The following is a 20839-nucleotide window of genomic DNA, read 5'->3' as shown; positions in this document are numbered from 1 at the left end:
CGTTACTACCAGGATGGGACATCCTGACGTTACCGGTTAAAAACCGGTGGAACGTGACTGCAGAGAGGACCATTTGTCTGCCACGCATCCGCTCAATTTTCAGCTCCCCGTTGATCTAGATACTGCACTGAAAGACTGCAGGGGCAGAGAAGGGATTATAAGGGGGTGCAGCGTCCTCAAGGCTTTCTGCCTACTATTGCAGGGCAAAAAATGGCATCGTACGAAGCTACAGTTCAGATGTAGGGGGAAAGAAAAAAAAAAAGCCCACCACCACAGAGGGTGACAAATACATTGGTTTGAAACGTGGACAGAAAGGTTGAAGCCAAGAGAAGCTGAGGTCAAATCGCTTTACAAACTTCCCCTTTTCACAATAAAGGAGAAGAATTAATGAATTTTATCCTTTGCCTGCAAAATGCACATCAAAACCATGGCAGAATACAATGCAGAAATCTACCTGTGTGATCCCTAATCTTCATTTTCTCCTTAACAAATGTTAACCCTTTTCCTTTCCTTTTTTTTTTTTTTGGCAGGAAGTGGGGGAGGAATACTTAAGTGCATTTTGTAGGCATCTTTCATTTCGCTACTATAAAAACAAGATAGCTGCCAGGATAATTGCGATTAGAGACAAGGACACAGCACTTAGGAAGTCTGTAACCATTTTCTGTACATTCTGATGCACCCACAGACTCCCTGCTCTCATAGTGTCAGCAGAATTGTTTAACATCAATAATGCAATTCCCTCACATACAGAAAACATTAAGAATACTTTGCCAGGTATAAACTAAACTCACTTCACCATCTTCACATAAATCTAGGTTAGACCATTTAGCTGTAACCATCAATAGTAGAGAGGAACAGAGTGGGAGGTGAGGGAAGACCACCCCAGACCTCAATCATTATCAGTGAAAGTCCCCAAAAATTTCTGTTGTGGGATTGTTTTGCCCTCCCCCCCGCCAAGGCCAAGACCTTGCCAACCCTCTTTATACGGTGTATTGTGTAAGCAATCCTAGTAATTTTTAAGGGCGCTGACAACTGAAGAAGAATCCGATTTTCAATAGCAATTAGGCTAAACCAACATTTTTTAATGGGATTAAAATATTCATTAATATGAAAAGGATGGAACAGCACTTGCAAGACATTATGCGCTTCCCATGTTCAGTAACCGTGCTTCAGAGAGCTGCTACTCTCTTCTTTTTATTTTCCCCCTTTTAAACTAAGTTATCCTTTCTGCTGGCATCTAACAACATTCCTGGGAACCTTTAAAAAGACCTTTTAACAGAAACACTGGCAATTAGACTAAAAATCTTTAAAGAAAGCGCATGTGAGAATAAACCAGTAACATTACAGAAAATGAAAGGAATCTCAGTCCCATCAGTGGAAAGATTTTATTTTAAAGCATGCAGGTTGTGATGATACATACAGTCACTTCACACGTATAGGCATTACATTTTTGGTTTGGTGACAATTTTAGAAATGCTTTCCGATTTCCATAAACTAACTTAGACCATTCAGATGCAATTTCCCGAGTCATCTTTTTCGTATCTGCGTGTAGTTACTCTCTGCAAAATTAGAACTCTTTTCTGTGGGCTGATACTGACGCGTGCTATGATCTGCTCATAAGATGTGCTAGGAACATGCTCGTCATTAATGATATAGCAGCTACTAGGTTCCCAGACAGATACCTTTTACTTGGTTTGGAATGGTTTAGATTGTCTTCAGAAACCGGTTTTGTTAATTGCTTTATGTGCTTGGCTTGGCTCCACGACATTTTTCTCTGCCACCACAGAATCACTGTAGAGAAGAGACTGTAGGTAGCTAATGTATTTGATTGCAGCTCGGAGTGTCTCTACTTTGCTGAGCCGTTTCTCCATGTATTCCTTAGGTAGGTGATGCCTCAGTTTAGCATAGCCTTCATTGACACATTTAACCCTCTGTCTTTCCCTCTCATTCCTCTTTCTGATGAAAGCTGGCCCATAGGAGTACTCACTTCTGCGGTAACTTGCGTGGGGCATTTGGTAGGGAAAGGTACAGGGCTCGCTGTAGAAGTTTTCTGCGATGAGATGCTCAGACATGAAAGGAAGGAATGACAAATCTTCAGAGCAAGTGACCTGGTTTGGTCCTTCTGGGTACACATGAAACGTGACCACTGGGTCAGCACAGAAAGGTCTAGCCAGCTGTATGCGCTGAGTCTCAGTACAGATGGACAACTTGTCCATGAGGTTGCGGTAGCTTTTGCCATCCATCAAGTCTTGCATTTAACCTGGAAATGCATAATCACATAATAGTTTAAACAACTCACACTGAGCAGTAGAAAAAAATCATCCGGCCTTACCAGCGCTTGGCATTACTGGCATTTTCCAGTAGAGACGTGTCCTGGTTTGAGGTGACATTTCAGAAAAGTGTTGGAAGACAGTTACATAGAGAGGACAATGTCTCATTTGAAAATACAAGAGGGTGCAAGTCAGCATCACTGACTGAAAAAATTCACAACGGATTTTAAGAAACTACAGCCACTAAAGCTTCCCAAAGAAAAAGGCAATCTCCTTTCACCTCGACTTTAGAAATTAAGATCTAACTTTATATAACGGACATAGATATAGCTTGCTCAGAATCCTCCAAAACTTACATCTCTACAGACAACAAACAAAGCAGGTCAACATCTGAGGCATTCTCTCGACCGCCTTCTCCTCCCTGAAAAAAATTAAATCTACAATTTCAGTAAGACTCCCGATCTGCACCAAAAAGCCTTCAAAGACAAATTGCTTTTTCTCTCTAGTCATTTGATGTCTCATTCACTATACTACCTTAATTAGATGGAAAACTAGTGCAGAAAATGGATCTCAGTCTTAAATTTTATGTCTGTCAAGCATTAAATCCATTCTACTTGAAAAGTTTTACAAAAAGTTTTAGAGGATTAGTTTCTGCTAAACCTGACAACTCCTTGGGTCCTCACACTTCTTCTGCACCTGTATATTAGACACAGATATGAAATACTAAATACAATCCTGCTGATAGAGGATTATGAAATAATCAATTTATTCAAGTAAAAAAACCCAAAAACAAACACGTCCTGTAAACATTGAGTTATAAATTATTTTACCAAGGAGGGACTGTACATAGTGGTTGGAGCACTGCTAGAAACCTGTAACTCAGACTGGCCTACTACAACCACACACCCTCTCTTCAGAGCCACATTACAACAAATGTAACTACCCAAATCACCCGTATGTATTTACTAGAAAGATAATATTGCAGTGTTTTGTACGAAGCTACTTTATAGTGCCTTCCCAATATCATTATTCAAACAGCTAAACAGCAGCACAACTAGTGATTGTTACTTAATAGCTACTTAAAAATGTTTTAAATAACTAGTTAATTTTTAAAGAATTCCTGTGAAACATCCTTAATGAACGCAAGCAATACTTGCCTACACAAAATCTATCCAAAATTGCTCTTACTCACCATCCGCTTCTACATCCATACGTTGCCGTCTAAAACACTTAGGTTACGTTACACCCTCTAAAATGGAAAACACACCTGAACATTAAACTAGGTTACTAGAAACATCTAGATTCCATACTCATAAAACCTTTGCAAAGCTTCAAATGGTTGGACCATAGCTCTGTAACATAAATGGAATACTCTTAATCCTTCACAAGGATATGAGTATATTTTAACATTTTCTAATGATTTCATACCTGCCACGTTTCATACAGAGAGAATTCTTACTCTGTATGGACCTATCCTCTCAACATATTCTATCAAAATGCCACTGTATTCAGTGTCATCTCTTTTTCTAATGCAAATAGGTCTCAACAAAAATCCTGTAAGTTAAGAATTCATTTATAGCATGCTGTTAGACAAGAAAGTCATGTGCATCTTAAACAGGTACTTCTGTGGGTAGGCTGAAAGCATGAACACACATCCATTTTACATTAATATACATGTAGAAAATCAGAGGTTAATATTCACACTTGGTATAAAATGAAAACAGCAGACAGTCATCTCTCCCTTTTCTACTTACACAGGTTGGGTTATTGTCTAAAAACTTCCTACTGCTAACAACCTAAAAACATTGTCTGAGGAAAACTCTGTTACATAGCAAAAAAAACTTTATAGCAAAACATCACCATAGAGCAAGAAGCCAAAACCAGCACAATCACTCAAGAAGAGATACTCGCAGCATTTGTTGCTTAGTATCAACACTTCGGCTGCCTAACAGCATCACGTAAAACAGTTATCTGCCGCCTTATTACCTGCATGAAGCGCATAACGCAAGTGTTAGGATCGTTTTCCTTTTAGACTAGAGACTCACCGATCTTCAGATGAAAGTAAAATCCAAGGAAACAAGACGTGCTATTTTAAGACTGATGAATAATACCTGAAAATATCTGAATGACATTAAAAAAAAAAAGTTAATGTTCCATTTTTCTTACACCTTATTTAATAAACGATCATATCAAGCACAATTCATTAAAAAGCTACAGAAGCACTGTTGCTGAATAGCTGGTACAAGTGATTTACAAAAACATTGATATTCAATGAAGATCTGTTGCTAGATACAGCAATACGCAAGTCTCTTACCTGAATTATGTAGCTTGTTTCGCTGAGTCAATGACTGCTGCAATTTATAGTCAATTGACAACATGCAAAGTAGCTTACAGTTAGATCTGCTCCTTTCTGGTTTGGCTCTTCCACCCCCACCACAGCTATGATGGCAACAAAACTTGGCTAGAAATTTTAAAACTGTATTGAACACAACCAGATTACCTGAGAAAGTGATCAGGAATGTACTTTGTTTACTTCTTGTACATATTCTGTTACAGTTTACTAAAGCAGTGTTTTCATTTATTGGCATTTCATCCTTTAATGTCTAAATATAACAATCAGGTAGAATTTAGTTAAATATTTACCATCAAGGCATAAGTAAACTAATTTTCATAGCTTCCATTTTAAACACAGAAAATCAGCATTTATTTAGAAGAAACTTCTGATAGATTGGTCTCCAGATTAGAGATGAGGACTCACACTAGTTATCTTAATACCCTCAAATTTAATCTTCATTATATCTGTAATTTTGGGAAATTCCCTTAGTGTTAAGAAGTATAACACCCTATAAAAGGTCTCTAATAAGGTATTTATGGAGATAGACAAGCCAAAATTTGAAAACAGCAAGCAACCAGTAGCAACACATTTTGAAGTTTTGCTTAAACTTAGAAACGCAGTACAGAGCAATCAGCCTGCATCATCAAACGCATACAGGTATAGAGATGCTAACACGTATCAGAATATAGCTGTCAGGTGCAACGAAATTGTACAGGTGCAAGGAAATAGGATACCTAACTTCAGAACTCCCACATTTTCCAGGATTACCTTGACACTTTAGTGTATATCACTATTTGGCCCTTCTGTTGATCAAATTAAAGCCACACAAAAAAATCCAAACCCAAATCAGTTTAGTTTGAAACTTTCAGAAGACACTGTCAGATTAGAAACAACTGATCTACAACCAAGACTGCTACATAAACCCAGTCGTGTCATCTTGGGACTGTCAGCCAAAGAAAGCATTCTGCTTCTGGTGCCCTTGTCTGAGGCCACAACAACGCTGTATTCTGCATTCTCCTTCCCACACCAGCTTCAGGCCTCGTCAGAAAGGCAGCCAAGAGGTAGAGCATCTACTAGAACTGGTAGACAGGCCAACAAAAAACTTACATTACTTTTCTTCAGGGGACCCTAGGTACATCACTATCATAACTGGTTATTGACTCATCAGGGTAGAATGTCGAACACAGTAACTGAACCCAAGTTTTTGTCCTGGCAATCCACCTTGTGCTTCCCTTTTTCTTTTTTTTTTTTTTAATTTTAAGCAAGAATCTTGTTCTTCTACCAATTAGCCACCCATTACTATACCCTCCAGGTTAACTCAGATTCTGGAAGACTACAGGACTGACAAGAGAATGAAGCTCTGTATCTGCAAAAGAGCTGCAGTCAAGTGCAAAAGTTGTTATGGGGCACCTGTGTTTCCACCCCTGATGTGGCAGAGCTATGTGTACAGGTACAGTTTATTTCCCATGCTACTCTGTCCCCCAGGCTGTGAGCTAAGCAAGCCGAAACTGCACCCAGCAACATACAGTACTATTCCATGTACCCTTTCCTTCCACACCGGAACTGAAAACTGTATATGACAATAACATAATTAGATATGCATAGCTAAATTAGAGACAGGGATTTAAAACTTTTTTCAATTTGGTGAGCCTTTCTTTCCTTTATCTAAGCACTGAACAAGTACATATTTCTACTGTGAGGCATTTCCAGAGAAGTGCTTTTATGGATAGAATTTACATGCAGGGTAATGGGGGAAAAAAATGATGACATACAGATAATGCACATCTATTTTTCAAAAATCAGTTTTATCTTTAATTGTTACATTCCAAAGGGGATATATGAAAGTTAGTCATCTGGTAACTGTATACCTCTTAAGAGAGACGAGTACAGAATCACAGATAAAAAAATACACCTAACTCCCAAGATGACCGGTGCTAGAGAAAGTATGTGCCTTACACCATCAACCCAGACAAATGCAGGAAGATTTTTAATAATAAATATTTCATCATATACTAACTCCTGAGACTTTACCCATGAAAAGAAAGGGAGAAGATTTTTTTTTTTTAAGAGATATCATACACATACAATATATTAAGTTATTAAAGCAAAATAGAACAAAATGCCAACACTGTCTTGATATGCACTGCATTTTAGTTTATCTACATCACAGTACTTTAAGTATGCAGCTCAAAGAGTCAGTGTCCATTTAAGTTCTTCCTTAAATCTGCAAACATCACTTTACATACAAGCATCTTGAAAGTATGAGTGCAAGAAACCAAATAATGAATACAGCCAACCAGGATTTCATTGTCCGATATGAAAACTACACTGCAAGATTCAGATTCCCAGTACCTAGCATTAGTCAGCAGAAAATCCAAGTATATTTACAAAAGGTCTTTACATAAAGTGATTAGTGAGTTGTAAGTAATTACTGTGTTCCCAGGTACTTTTTAACCACATAAATAGTAGAGAGAAATATATAGTTAAAAATCACCATAAAGTCACAACTGTAAATAAGGTACCACAGTGGCAACCCAGGATATTTTAGGGTTGGTTTTCTTTTCAGTTTTGTTAGTAAAAGCCATTTGAAAATGTAAAGATTTTAGCTTTTGGTTAACTAATCTTTTTAAGTTGCTTCCACTCCAGTACATTCCTTCAAAGTTCAAATACTTTTTCTTTATTTTTTTTAAATCAGTAAAGAACCATTCAAGAAAATGCTTCTGAATTGGCAAGATCAGGAAGACGTAAGTCTGCTCTTTCAATTAGTCCACTTTACTTCCCTGGAGTTATTTTACCGAGACACAATTAACTCAGCACAACATGACGGTCAAAGACAGATTTGCGTTGCTCTTGGACCTGCAACTTCCAACGCTGCTGGGCATATTCTACTTTGTTCAATACATTGGCGCGGCTCCGAGATCGAGCCAGCACATCATGAGCGTTTGCAAAAGGCTGGTGATCCTGGAATGGCAAAAATCATTAGTTAGATTTCAACAATTCCACTGAGCTACTACATTAAAGTCTTTTTTGTTGTTACATTCCAAAGGATGGGGGGGGAGGTTGTGTGGGTTTTCTGTTTTGGGATTGTTTTTTTGGGGTTGGTTGTTTGTTTTCAAGGTAAACAAGCTGTTTCAATGAGCTGGTCAGTAATAATAACCAAGCAAGTTTTTTAAGTTAGAACTGTACTTCAGTTTCTCATTCAAAGTAACTTCCACAGGTTTCCCAAACAGACCAAACTTCATTGTACTGTCAAACAATTATCTGCTACCCAGAGACATCATGGTGAGCTACAAGACCAGAACCACAGTCCTGCATCCATTAGTAGGTGGTGGGACAGAAGCCTACAACAGACCCAGGCACTAGGAGCCTCCTGTTATTGTTGTGAATGCAATTCCCTTTAAAACTGAATTAAAGAGTCGGTTCTCTGCCAGCTCCTGGCCATTTACCGTCAGGCAGTTCAGGATGTTCACACACAGCTTCTATATAAAACCAACACACTCTGATGTTTACCAAACTAAACCTATTGTACCCAGTTTGCTAAAAGCAAAGTGTCAATACAGCTGTTTAAGTGACAAAGCCCAACAATAACTGAGGTCTTGTTTAATATTTACTCTGTTTGTTTTCTAACAGTTCCTGTAAAGCTTTATTTTCTTCTAGTAAATATCACCAAGTTATAAACAGTAAGAGTTGGAACTAAGCTTCTTATTTGGCTGTCAAACTGTTTTGGACAAAGTCATGTTGCTAAATCTATGTCAGAAAGCACCAATGCATAACAAAAAATAATGTAATTATGTCCTGTATTAAATAACTGCCTTTTTTCTATGTCTACAGTTTATATTCCTTTTTTTCTCCCCCAGAACACTTTAAGACATTTACATTAATGGATACTTTATTTGTGACATAATTCTGCATAGAACAGCTCAAAAATCATTCTTAGTAGTACAGAGATTACCATTAATGATATCCATTGAAGCGATGCCTACAAGTCCCAAAGCCACACATGAGCCTCACCAGGCTAAGAAATATACTAATAGAGAACAAGAGGCAATCCCTGACCCAAAGAGCTATAATCTCACCAAAAAGGGTTATGCAGTTCTAGACATACCTAGAATGGGAAGTTAACAGGTGACAAATCACTTCATTCACAGGGAAACAAAAACCACAATAGCAACACGTTTCTACCATAAAATAGATGGTGTAAGGGAGCGCAGAGGACAAGCTGGATGGTACCGGCTTTCCTGATAAACAACAATCTCAGCTCAAAGGCTAGCTACCATCAATTTCTACATAGACAACAAGGGGGGAAAAAATTTAAGAGGAGAAAGTTCTATTGAAATGGCTTACATTCATCAGTTGCCACTGCAATCAACGGGCAACAAGAAAGAGCAAACATACTGGCTTGAAATTCAGCAACAAAAATCAATGCACACAGCGCTTCCAAAGTGTGACGAGGTTCAATACCTCAAGAACTTGCAAGAGGGAAGGCAAGGGTGGGGATAAGTCATGAGGGACCTTAAATTATTTCATGTTTACTGTCACAGAAGGAGGATAAACAGGAAAGGAACAACATGAACTAAGCAAGGACCTGAAGTGCTTTATGTGCCAAGCACTACTGCAGATATAAATAGTAGTGACTCCACAAGCACAGGTGAGGTTCACAGTAACAGTTACAGCAAAACATGAAATTGGTTAAGATGGATCCAAAATTAAAGGTAAATTCATTCTGCAGTTAACCTGAGCTCTGCCACAGGATTTATTTCATTTCTTCCACCTACACCAGATTCTAACTCAGATTTGGAGGTATAAATATAATTTATATAAGCTATAAAATAAATATAATTTGTCTGAGGTACAGTATACCAGACAAGTTCATTTAATTGAAGAAGGAAACTGCCCAATTTGCTGGGTCATTCAAATCCCTCCTTTACCCAAAAAAAAAAAAAAAAGAGACACAAAACCAAACACAAAAACCACAACCATAGAAGCGACTCAGAAAATGGGAAAACCTTAAGATGTTAATACAAACACATTTGGAATATATCTCCACGTAATACACACAGAAGTGCAGAAACACTGGGCCACAGTAGCTATAGTATACCTCTGTCTGAAGAACCTTAATTCCAGACAAAGTTAGCTCAAACTTGGGTAACAATCACGTATTTTTGTTGTGAAGTCAAGGCAAATAAAGAAGGCACAGCTGATAAAAGCTATTACCTAGGAAAATGCTTGATTTTTAATATTTAATATTTCCCCCTGCAGAACAGAAACACCTTTTTAAGTCAAGATGGCTGATGCGGCCACTTATGACAAAAAAAATAGCAGAACTAAAGAATGTGTCCTTCCTCAGTTTACTGGGAATAAGTTGTCACACCAAAAAACAACATGGAGAAACTGAGTGCAACTCACATTAAAATCTGCAGCTACAGAGCATAACGAAGCATAGCATTGACCACTTTTGATATCTTCAGATCTATGAAGCCCTGAAGCAACAGGCAGTCAGAACTACAGGGCTTTTAAACACCGTTTAAGAAGTGTTGCTATCATAATTTTGTTTCACCAAGAACAAACTTACTTATATCCTATTAACTTCCTTTTTAATTTGAAAGAACAATGAAAATATTCTTAACAACTCTATTGTAAGACACTAATAAATGTTGTAAATCTTTTTGACTAGCTCCCATTTACTTCAACAGTAATAAAGCGCTCTTGTCTGCTGAAAGGCTTAGGTTAAGCAGACAGCAATCTTCCCCTTCCATACTCTGGATCTGGTTTCAGAAATTCTTTTTAAGGTTATGCCACACCTGAAGCATACTTTATCAGTAAAAGCAGTGCTGCTTGAGGGCTCAACACAGAAAGTATATTGACACTGAGGCTTCAGAACTGTGTTATCAGTTTGTGTGGTTCGACGCTGACACTTAACCACCAAATCAGCTGCCATTTTAGAAAACTTTCCTCACGTTACTTTATGATGATAGTTCTCGCAGGCATGCAGATTCACCAGATGCAGAACCATAGTCCATATTTTTATGCTATTCTAAGTGCCCCTTCAATACACAGATGACCTCCTCCCACCAACCAGTATTCCTTATCCACTCTGATCAGGTACTTAAGTGTCTCACTCTTTCCAGTACAAGGTTTCATAAGGTCTTACGTTCCCTTCCTGTAACAGTACTGAAGACAACTTTGCTGCGTTTTAATTTGAAGTAAAAAAAACACGGCATTGGAGACTGGGAAGGTCACTAATGACAGCAAACAGAGTCACTAATGGACAGCTCCCCTTCTCCTCCCAAAAAAGGCTGTTCTGACCTGTTTGAATATACTGTCATATTCTTGTTTCTAGCTGTAATACTATGAAATTATTTCAGCATCGATTGGTGTTGATCATAATAACTTCTTCTTGAATTTTTAGCATCAGCAATAGAAGATGCGACCCCTCTACTTTCTTTTTGTAGAGAGAAATCTAAGCAGTAAGCAATCTGCATAAATGTGATCGCTAGCAAGCAAGATCATTAACACTTAAGAATTTGTACCTCCTATATATGCTTACCTCCATCCCTAATCTGTTTCCTCTCTGAGAAAATAATCTGTGTCTAGAGCTGGGATAGCTGAAGCAATCCTCATCTTACTACTTTCTAGCCCAGCGAAAAATGAAAAAGCGGCTTCACAGAAGTCATCATACAGCTTTCTCTTCCTCTCCCTTCAGGAAAAGCATTTACACTGCCTAGTGAAAAAAGCTGCTTATCTCAAATAGTTATTTAAAAACTAACCATCCCAATCTTTACGTTAACCCAAGTACACAAGCACTCTGGTAAACTCACCCCAATGTCTTCATCACTTTGAATGAGCTGTGAATGTCCAAAGAGACGCCTCTTCAGTATAGGTTCCACCAGTGTAAGGTACACCATGTACAGAAGAAGTAGGCCCAAAATAGACAGGTATATGATGATTGTAACCTACACAATGCAAGCATAGTTTATGTCAGAATTGTGATATTGCCCCCACAATCTCTCAGCAGGCAGCAAGGACCAAAAGATGAGTACATGCAAAGTTCATGATGAGCCTGTCAGTGCTTGGTAGTGTCACTAGATGACTCAAAACCCACTAAAAGAGAAAAAACACCAAATGACGACCTGGTATTAAAAGGGCTTGGGGCAGACAGATGTTGGCTTGAAACAGTTTCTTTCTCTTAGTGAAGTCTTGCTAAAAATTTTGTGCTACCCCTCTTAAAACAACTTGATGTGTGTTACAACAAGAAAAGATGCACTACACGGTCTATTCACCCCAGCCTGGGGCTCAATGGCTCCAGTAGGATAAGAATATGAAGAATATAAAAATCATCTGTTAGAGCAAATATGGATGATTTTGCTCTTTTTAGCTTGCCAACATACAAAGAAAATTTATAGTAAGCAGGTAAAAGACAGCTGAATAATGAGAGACCTCTAAAATAACAAAAACACAAAGTCCAAAGCTGACAAATTGCCCTAGAACATTCAGCATTTCAGCAAGGTGTAAAGCTTAATCTCAAAAGCGGAGATCCTTGGAGATCCTTCAATAAAGAATCTCAAACCCACTCCTTCAGCTATAGCTTGATGCCATTGTTACTCCTCAAGATAAATTGTGAGCAGCTATCATGAAGAAGAGTCAGATCTTGGGCTGCTTTTGAAAAATTTTCTCTTTAACAAGAATATTTCTTTAAAAGATAAGACATATTTACTAATCAGTTGAAGTATTTAGTATATGCCAACAGAATCGCATTGTTTACCTTAATTGTGACAGAGCTTCTCTCTTCATATTTGCATTCGCAACGTAAACAGTATGCTTCTACATCAGGTCCAGGGACAGGCATAGGCTCAACCACGTGAAGACAATCACTGAAGAAACACAGAAACTGCCCAGTCAGTTCTGAGCTGGTTTTAGCTTACCTATTCTACAATGAATACAGACCCCAGCTGCATGAGCTGAGAAGGCACCTTTGCTTAAAGTTCAGCTGTTCTAAATTACAACTATCCAAGATTAAAAACAATAATAATAAATCACTACTCCACAACTACTTTTCTTAAAGAAGAAATTCAGCTATTGACAAGCTGCTAAACAAGTTTTAAGATCCTTCTAACTCAATACAATGTTTCCGTTTTTCAGTGAAAGTATTAAAGCTGCTAGCATAACAAGTCCAAGGATTTGAGTATCAGCACATATGCATCATTTGACACTGACATCATGGATGAAAGTAAATTCCAGCTATACACTTCTTTCTCCATCATACTCAGAAGGGCCTTAGTCTGTCCTTCCATTATCTGAAGGGAGAGTAACCTCTCTTTGGTGTTCACGAACAGAAGTCCTTTTTTCTTGCCATTACAAGTTACAGGCGTTAAAGAAAAAAAAAATAAAAGTAGTCAGATTGGTTGTTTCTATAAGCATCAAGACAGCGAACAAACAGCATTCAGTTTTCAGCACTGGACTCAGATGTGAAAGTATAATTTGACTTAAAAGATTACAAAATATATATCAGTCCGATGCCAAAAAGCATGGTTGACAGTCTTATGGACACTCTACACCACAGCACTAAAATCCAGCTGCCATGGGACAACTGCTTCCACCAGTAACTTAGGTAATTTTGGTCTTTTTGCTGAATACGGTTGGTTGTTCAGATTTCACATCCAGGGTCCCTGTAGAGCACTGATGGAACAAAAATCCTGTTTTGCTTTCACGCTGGTTAACTCAACGTTAGCTAGAAAGTTAACAACAGTCAGAAGCAGGTAATGAAATAAAACACACGATGTGACAGCAGCAGTCTAGGATTCAACACTCTACTGGGCTAGATTACAACACTGCGAACACATGGCCAGACACCAGCTCAGCTCTTCTGTTTTCTTCATATTTCTTCTTCATAACTAAAACTACTGAGCGTCAAGTCACATCCTCTGGAGGGGAGTGGAAGGCTTATTTTTTGCATTTATTTGAAAGCAGAATTACATTCTCCTCTGTGGCGGAGTGCAGCATTCAAGCAACAAAATCAAAAATAAGTGCAAGTTATAATCTAAGCAATTTCTGTTCATATGATTGAAAGCTCGCATCAACACACTGGGCAAGTACAGTAGAAAGCTTGTATGTAGCTTAAGTACAGTAGGAAGTCCGTTACTGTGAACGTATCAAATATTAATATCAGCATTTTTTTTTTTTCTCCATTTCAGTGTTTCAAGTTGCTGGGAAATGTAAAACCTATCAGAACCTTAGAATTCTGATGATGTGTTTCCTTGAACTGCAATTCCATGACAATTTTAGAGGAAAACATAAAAAAGGCTGATCCTTTTCTAAACAATGCTCCCACTCAACTGCCTCCACATTACCACCTTCTCCTTCAGGCCCACAGTAACAGTACCAAGGAAGCAGTTCTTCCAAGGCAAGCTAGGCTAGTCAGAAGGGCAGCTTCTGCACAGACGGATTTCCAGTTCATTCAGCTTGCAGACAGGGTGTCCTCCCTCTCTCCACGTCCATGACTACCACTGCAGTCAGCCTCTGTACATGAAATACCAATGCTTTCAAAGTACAAAATACAAACGCCGACACTTTCTAAGTAGGTTATTTAACCCTGTAGGTGCTTAGGCATCACTACGCTTGCCTAACACATTGTCCCTCAGGATGGGATTGCCTGCAATCATTCCAAGCCTGAGCCCAGAAGGGTGAATGCTTGTACTGGCGCCAAAGCGCCCCAGCCCACATTGATGTTAACATAACATGCTGTTTGCCAGTCTGAAGCTGAAGAACAGACCACTCCAACTGAAAGAACTGAAACATTTAAATGAGAATATCATGAAGCACATTACAGACCCAACATTAAAAATTAATTTTTCATTTTATGTCTGGACAAGCCAGCAGTAAGTGGTCATTATACTGTACATAATTCATAAAGACACTAAAAATTGATCTGGCTTTTGTCTCACAAGCGCCTGATCTAAATACCTAAAGCATGGTGTACATCAGCCAGTTCTATTCAATAAGTCACTTGCAGAAGCCAAACTAAAGCACTAAATTTCGCAATTTTATTGCACATGAACTAGCAATGAAGCCTTTTAGAAGCAGCAAGACAACACCTCAAACAGAAGATCAAAGCCATAAAACGTTCCCAGATGATACTTAAGAAAAGATCTCAACAAAATGAGATTTAAGATAGAAAAATAGATTTTTGAGCTTCCATATGCATCGGTATCTGTCATCATAAAAATCAGTCCAGCCTTCAAATCTAATTTTTCCTTCAATCAGTACCAGTGTTGATTTAAAAGGAAACAGGGTCCCTTCTGCTAGTAAGACGCACACTAAGCAATAACCACTGAAAAAAAAAAAAATCCATTTTCATTTGCAAAGCAGTAATGAACAATACAACCAGTAACACTGCTACTCTGAAATGCCTACTGCAGCTGGAATTCTCCCTGTATGTTTCATCACTGCAACTTAATTTGTCATAGGAGGACTAATGTTGTTAAGTTAATCATGTGGGACAAAAACAGTAATTTCGATTGGACAGTACATTTTACATTCATTAGTTTAGATCGAAATTTACAGTGTTGTTTCTCACAGTTCTCCTGTAAGCAGTTTAGTAAATCATGGCACAGCTCTACACATATCTGTATCGCAAATTTTATTCCTATAATTATTTTCATGGGCCTACTCAGGGGCATGAAATCATCATAATCAAGATGCCAACATGCTGCTATTAGTCAGACTGAAAAGCCTTTTATAAATTCTTAATGTCACGGAAGAATATCAAGAAGTATATCACATTTTATAGGGTGGCCCAAGAATTTCTGAGCACTTCCGACATCAATGCAGCTCTAAAACATGGTGTTTCACTTGTATGATACCCATAGACAATGATACTCAAGGTGAACTTACACAAGGGAGCTACTCCAATGTAACAAATCACTGTCATCTCCCTTTATTCCCCAAATCCTCATCCCTGGCCATGCACATGAGTCCTCAGCTTGGAAAGGAGTCTGACAAATGCCATAGCTGGCCTAAGCAATACAATAGAGCACATTGCTGGGGCAGAGATGCAAAACCTCTCTTTCTGGAAAAATGAGTTCTTAGACATCTCAGGCCATCTCATATAATTGCACCCTCTCGCTGCAATTCTGACAAACAGAAACGTCCAGAAACAATAGTCTCTAAATGATAAAATAGGTTTCAATAGTAGAGGAACAGAAGACAATACTCCCAAGTCCTAGTTCCACAGCCATGCTCCCTTGCCTTTATGCCATTCCAAATCACTGATTTCAAATTACAACACACTCTTCTCTTCTACTACTTACAAGTCTAAATAAGTAACTAAACACGCAAGCAAGCAAACCAACCAAAACAGAAGACAGGGCAAAACCTACGGATTTCAAGCCTTGTTCCCTGCTAGAGCTAAATTCTGGAGTACTTTTAAAAGAAAAGTTCCACTAAGTTATGAGAAAGATGTAATTTCTCCTGGCACCACCATGGGAAATTCACATATAATCACTATGGAACAAGTCTTTAACCAGTAAGACTCATTATAATTTTTTATGCCATACACACTCACCAGTCTTTCTGTGAAACATTTTTGTTGTAAATATGGCCTGAATGGTCTTTGTAAGGAGGGCAGATGCATTTACATCGGACATCCTCAGAATTCTGTGAAGTAAACAACATGCATAGAACAGATCATCATCAGTAATCGTAACGGGATACAGAAAGCACTCTTCACATAATACATGAAATATTTAATGCAAACTACTTGCAACTATCTTTGAATAGTCTTACTAAGGATTTCCTTCAAGCTTAAGAACAACCCTTCAAAATTACTAAGCAAGCAGAGCAATTTATCAAGTAACACTATTATTTTAGACAGCAAATGCATTCTTCATGAGAAAAATCTGGAGTTTGAGCTCACTATTCTTCTCAAGAAATAACACACATTCACAAGTTACTGATGTTGGTATATTCAACTATTCAATTTATGAGAACAGATATATAACAAACAAAATGATGAGCTTAAAACAAATGAAAGAATATTAACCACAAATGGAAGCTGGCAAAGCTCCGTGGATAATTCTGTCCTCCCTGGCCTTAATGGAAAAAGCTTTGGAAGGAAAAGTATTAGGGGCACAAGTACAACCTTTGATTCTCCTGTCTTAAACAGCAGCAGGGTATTGTGAGGTAGAGAAAAAAGTACAAAATTGGAATTCAAAACGAACGCAAAGTAAATGTGAAAAATGACGGAAACTTGTAAAAGCAAGTTTTAGAGAAACAAATTAAAGTTTGCATAAGCAACAAGAGGCACTGCAGAAAGAAGTGAGGAGAATTAACTGTTATGGACAATGAGAAAGAAGTAGCACCCAATATTAACCTTTAGACCACTACTGGGAAAAATGGCATTTCAGAAAAAGAACACCTTGTGTAGTATAAGGATAATTCCTTCCTTTGCCAAGTTAAACAAGAACTGAAAAACCTATAGAGAGAACAAAGATGGTCTGCAAAGGGTTATAGAGGAAAGCATTCTCAAACCCAAGTTAGAGTAACCTATTTGAGCAAATGGTAAGAGACAAACATGGCTTATCTAAAGTTCAAGGCAATTTCTAATGGCATTACAAAAGAACGTCTTAAGACATACTGGTAATAAACTTCCACACTGAACAATCAGGTCAGAGAAACACTAAGTGGGTATAGGTCAGTTGGAAAACCTTGACTGCACTACATACCAAGTCACTTCTGGTCTCACCGTAGAAAAGTCACATACAGATGATTATCATTAAAAAGGAGAAAATTCAGACACGCAGGTACTTTGACAATACAAAAGACTTTTGGTATTAGGAGACATGACATTCTCGGTTAGTCACAGAGACACTAAAATTATAGTCCCAATTATTAACACAGAAGGACCAACAGCAGACACCCAACCCAGGTGTAAAGTAGCAGGAGCCGGCAGAGCCACCACAGAGCCAGAAAGAAGAGCTCACCCAGCAAGCAGAACACTGCACACAAGGTGAGGCCAGTCACAGGGCAGACCCCAACACCAGCCCAGGCAGCCACAAGAACCGTAGAATGGTTCAGGATGGAAGGGCCCTTAAAGATCATCCAGCTCCAACCCCCCTGCCATGGGCAGGGACACCTCCCACTAGACCAGGCTGCTCAAAGCCCCATCCAGCCTGGCCTTGAACACTTCCAGGGATGGGGCATCCACAGCTTCTCTGGGCAACCTGTTCCACTGTCTCACCACCCTCACAGTAAATAAATTCTTCCTAATATTTATCTATATTCCTAATCTACCCTCTTGGAGTTTAAAACCATTACCCCTTGTCCTGTCACTACACTCCCTGATAAAGAGTCCTTCCCCGTCTTTCCTGTAGCCCCCTTTAAGTACTGGAAGGCTGCTATAAGGTCTCCCCAGAGCCTTCTCTTCTCCAGGCTGAACAATCCCAACCCTCTCAGCCTGTCCTCATAGCAGAGGTGCTCCAGCTCTCTGTCATCTTTGTGACCTTCCTCTGGAATCACTCCAACAGGTCCATGTTCTTCTTATGTCGGAGGGCCCCAGAGCTGGACCCAGCACCCCAGGTGGGGTCTCAGGAGAGTGGAGTAGAGGGGCAGAATCACCTCCCTCGACCTGCTGGCCACACTTCTTTTGATGCAGCCCAGGACGCAGTTGGCTTTCTGGGCTGCGAGCGCACGTTGCCGGCTCCTGTTGAGCTTCTCACCCACCAACACCCCCATGCCCTTCTCCTCAGGGCTGCTCTCCATCCATTCTCCGCACAGCCTGTATCTGTGCTTGGGATTGCCCCAACAGTAGCAGCTTCACCCCAGCAAGACCCTCTCAGTGAATCCGCGACCGCCACTTGTAGTTTTCGCGTGACGGCTCCCCAGTCACCACCTCAAAACGACACAAGTTGCTTCAAACGCCGGTGCCGACGCCACCCAGACGGGGCCGTCTCTTCCCGGCTGCCCCGCCGGAGCCGCCGGCCGCTCCTCGGGCCGGCGGGCGGGCAGCGGTGCAGGGCAGTACCCGGCCCAAACCACCCGCTCCGGCCTCCACCTAAAGCAGGCCGAGGCGGCGGCAGGGGGCCGCCGAGCGGCCGCCGGGGCGGGGGACGGGAGGACCCCGGTACCGGGAAGGGGGTCGGGGGAGCACCACAGCGATCCGTTCCCCCCCACTCCGCCCCGCTCACCTTGGCCCCAGCGCCCAGCCCCGCCAGAGCGGCGAACGCCAGCAGCGAGCAAAGGCGCGCCCAGCCTCCGCAGCGGGCCGCCATGTCGGGCCCCGACCGCTTATCGCCGCCGCGCCGCCGCCGCCGGCCCTCCAGCGCCCGCCGCCATCACTTCCGCCTTCCGGCCGCCTCACGTGAGGCGGCGTCCGGCCGCGATGAGGCCCCTATGGGGACGGCGGCGCCGCCGGGTAGTTCCGGGGGGAGGCGGCGTGTCGGAGCGTACCGGCCGGCCCTCGGTGGGGTCCGCGGGCGGGGGGCGCTGCGACAGGCCTGAGCTGCGTCGGGGACGGGATTTCGGCCGAACGGCCGCCGTGCGGGGCGCAGCGCCGGCTGCCCCGAGGGGTGCGAGCGCCCGGCGGCGGCGGGCCCGGCGCGCCCGGCAGCCGCCTGGCCCTCCCCTAATGTTGGCGGCATCCCGAGCCGGCGGGATCCCCTCAGTATAGAGTCACAGAAGGGTTCGGGTGGGAAGGGACCTTAAAGATCATCTAGTTCTGACCCCCCTGCCATGGGCAGGGACACCTCCCACTAGACCAGGCTGCTCAAAGCCCCATCCAGCCTGGCCTTGAACACTTCCAGGGACGGGGCATCCACAGCTTCTCTGGGCAACCTGTGCCAGTGTCTCACCACCCTCACAGTAAAGAATTTCTTCCTGATACCTCATCTAAATCTCCCCTCTTTCAGTTTAAAACCGTTACCCCTCATCCTATCACTACATGCCCTTGTAAAAAATCCCTCTCCAGACTTCTTTTAGGCCCCCTTCAGATACTGTAAAGCTGCTATAAGGTCTCCCGGGAGCCCTATAACACAGCAGGGAGCGTACACGAGCAAGCGAAGGAGCCATTTGGCACAGGCCAGCAAAGACAGTAGCCTTTTCCACAGTGCTTGCTCACCGCGGGGTGGTCTTCCAGAAGAAAAACAGAAAAATTGATTAAATTTGGTAAGCAGTAAGTTGGTAATTGGTAAATTAAATTGAAATTGATTAAAAGTGGTAATAAGTAGCACTCCAGACGAGACATTCATGTTGCAGGTAGGCCAGTTTTGTATAAATCTTGATACTTTTTATAGACAGAGAGGCAGATGTTTCTCTGAGAAAATATCACTAACGTCCAGCAGCGTTCCCTGTTTGCAGTGTGGTTGTTCGTTATCGCCACCCAAGAGCAGCGTTCACCTTTCAGAAGGCAACCAGGCTTGGTGAGAAGCAGCGTTTCCAGGCGCCGCCCCGCGAGAGCTGGCAGATCACACATTTTTCCAAGTTTTCCCTGCTTGGGTAGGAACCCACAAACCTGACGGATGGTGCCGGGGCTGGACCCAACCTGTCCCGTCCATGGGAGCCGGTGCTGAGTGAGTGCTCCAGCCCAGCCAGCAAAACTGCTTGGACTCATTTCAGCGCCTCTGGCACACTCCACACTGCAACAGCAGGCTGCGTGACTCAGACCACTTGTTCCCTCTCCTCTGTTTTATACCTGATGTCTGTCTTATATCCATTTTCTGTCCTAAACTGCTAAGTAGTGACACTCCATCATGAAAAGCTGCTCTGTTCCCTCGCTGCTTCCCCAGCCCCTAGTTAGTAGCTGTAATCTCAATGGAACCAAAATAATCCTTTGGATATAGCATACTTTTCAGTTGTGATATTACGCTTTGTTATAATACGGTGAGTTGCGTAATGCTACCAGTGCATCAGACATCTCAGTAAAGGAGCTCGAGTTACTATGGAAACACAAAACACCTTTATTTAAAATTCAGGGAAAATTGCCAGCAGAGTATAATAAGCATACATCAGGTTTCAGCCTTAGCCAAACAATTTGTCTGTTTAATGACTGTATCTGCAATGAAAGTGTTTTGAAGCGTGAAGGTGGCTCTGTGTCTTCCTCACCACCCACGCTCATAGTCTGCGATGGGCGAATTGACTGCTGAGTTGAAAAACATGCTGAATCTTTAGAAAAACATGGATTGAGTTTTGAGCTGAAGTAAATAACATGCTGTTTCAGAGGCATCACTGCATTTGGAACAGCTCA

The 20839-nt window shown here is 41.1% G+C and overlaps 2 protein-coding genes across 7 annotated transcripts; both read right to left on the bottom strand.

Moving 5' to 3' along the window:
- Positions 1–13: 13 nt before the first annotated feature.
- Positions 14–6243, bottom strand: ASCL3 (achaete-scute family bHLH transcription factor 3). 6 transcript variants are annotated; one of them, XM_054200689.1, is made up of 3 exons: positions 4131–6243; positions 3463–3519; positions 1367–2260 (listed from the first exon to the last, which is right to left on the bottom strand). In XM_054200689.1, exon 3 carries the CDS (start codon positions 2253–2255, stop codon positions 1716–1718), a length of 540 nt encoding a protein of 179 aa, XP_054056664.1. In that variant the 5' UTR covers positions 2256–2260; positions 3463–3519; positions 4131–6243; the 3' UTR covers positions 1367–1715. The 6 variants fall into 6 exon arrangements, with proteins under 6 accessions (XP_054056661.1, XP_054056664.1, XP_054056665.1 ...); XM_054200690.1 differs by having other exon boundaries at positions 4316–6243; XM_054200686.1 differs by adding an exon at positions 14–135 and having other exon boundaries at positions 1683–6243.
- Positions 6244–6391: 148 nt separating this feature from the next.
- TMEM9B (TMEM9 domain family member B) lies at positions 6392–18952 on the bottom strand. Its single transcript, XM_054200684.1, has 5 exons — positions 18786–18952; positions 16166–16257; positions 12368–12476; positions 11424–11558; positions 6392–7566 (listed from the first exon to the last, which is right to left on the bottom strand). The coding sequence occupies exons 1-5, from the start codon at positions 18867–18869 to the stop codon at positions 7411–7413; spliced, it is 576 nt and encodes a 191-aa protein (XP_054056659.1). The 5' UTR covers positions 18870–18952; the 3' UTR covers positions 6392–7410.
- Positions 18953–20839: the final 1887 nt, after the last annotated feature.

Source organism: Rissa tridactyla, chromosome 4 (assembly GCF_028500815.1).
Source record: "Rissa tridactyla isolate bRisTri1 chromosome 4, bRisTri1.patW.cur.20221130, whole genome shotgun sequence".
In the NCBI taxonomy this organism is placed as follows: Eukaryota; Metazoa; Chordata; class Aves; order Charadriiformes; family Laridae; genus Rissa; species Rissa tridactyla.
This window is presented reverse-complemented; position numbering and strand designations above follow the sequence as displayed.

Coding starts and splice junctions, on each gene's coding strand:
- ASCL3 (XM_054200686.1), bottom strand. CDS start 2,255: ATGCAAGACTTGATGGATGGCAAAAGCTACCGCAACCTCATGGACAAG.
- TMEM9B (XM_054200684.1), bottom strand. CDS start 18,869: ATGGCGGCCCGCTGCGGAGGCTGGGCGCGCCTTTGCTCGCTGCTGGCG. Junction 11,559..12,367: donor GAAGCTCTGTCACAATTAAG/GTAAACAATGCG, acceptor TGCATTGTGTAG/GTTACAATCATCATATACCT. Junction 7,567..11,423: donor AAAGTGATGAAGACATTGGG/GTGAGTTTACCA, acceptor TTGCCATTCCAG/GATCACCAGCCTTTTGCAAA.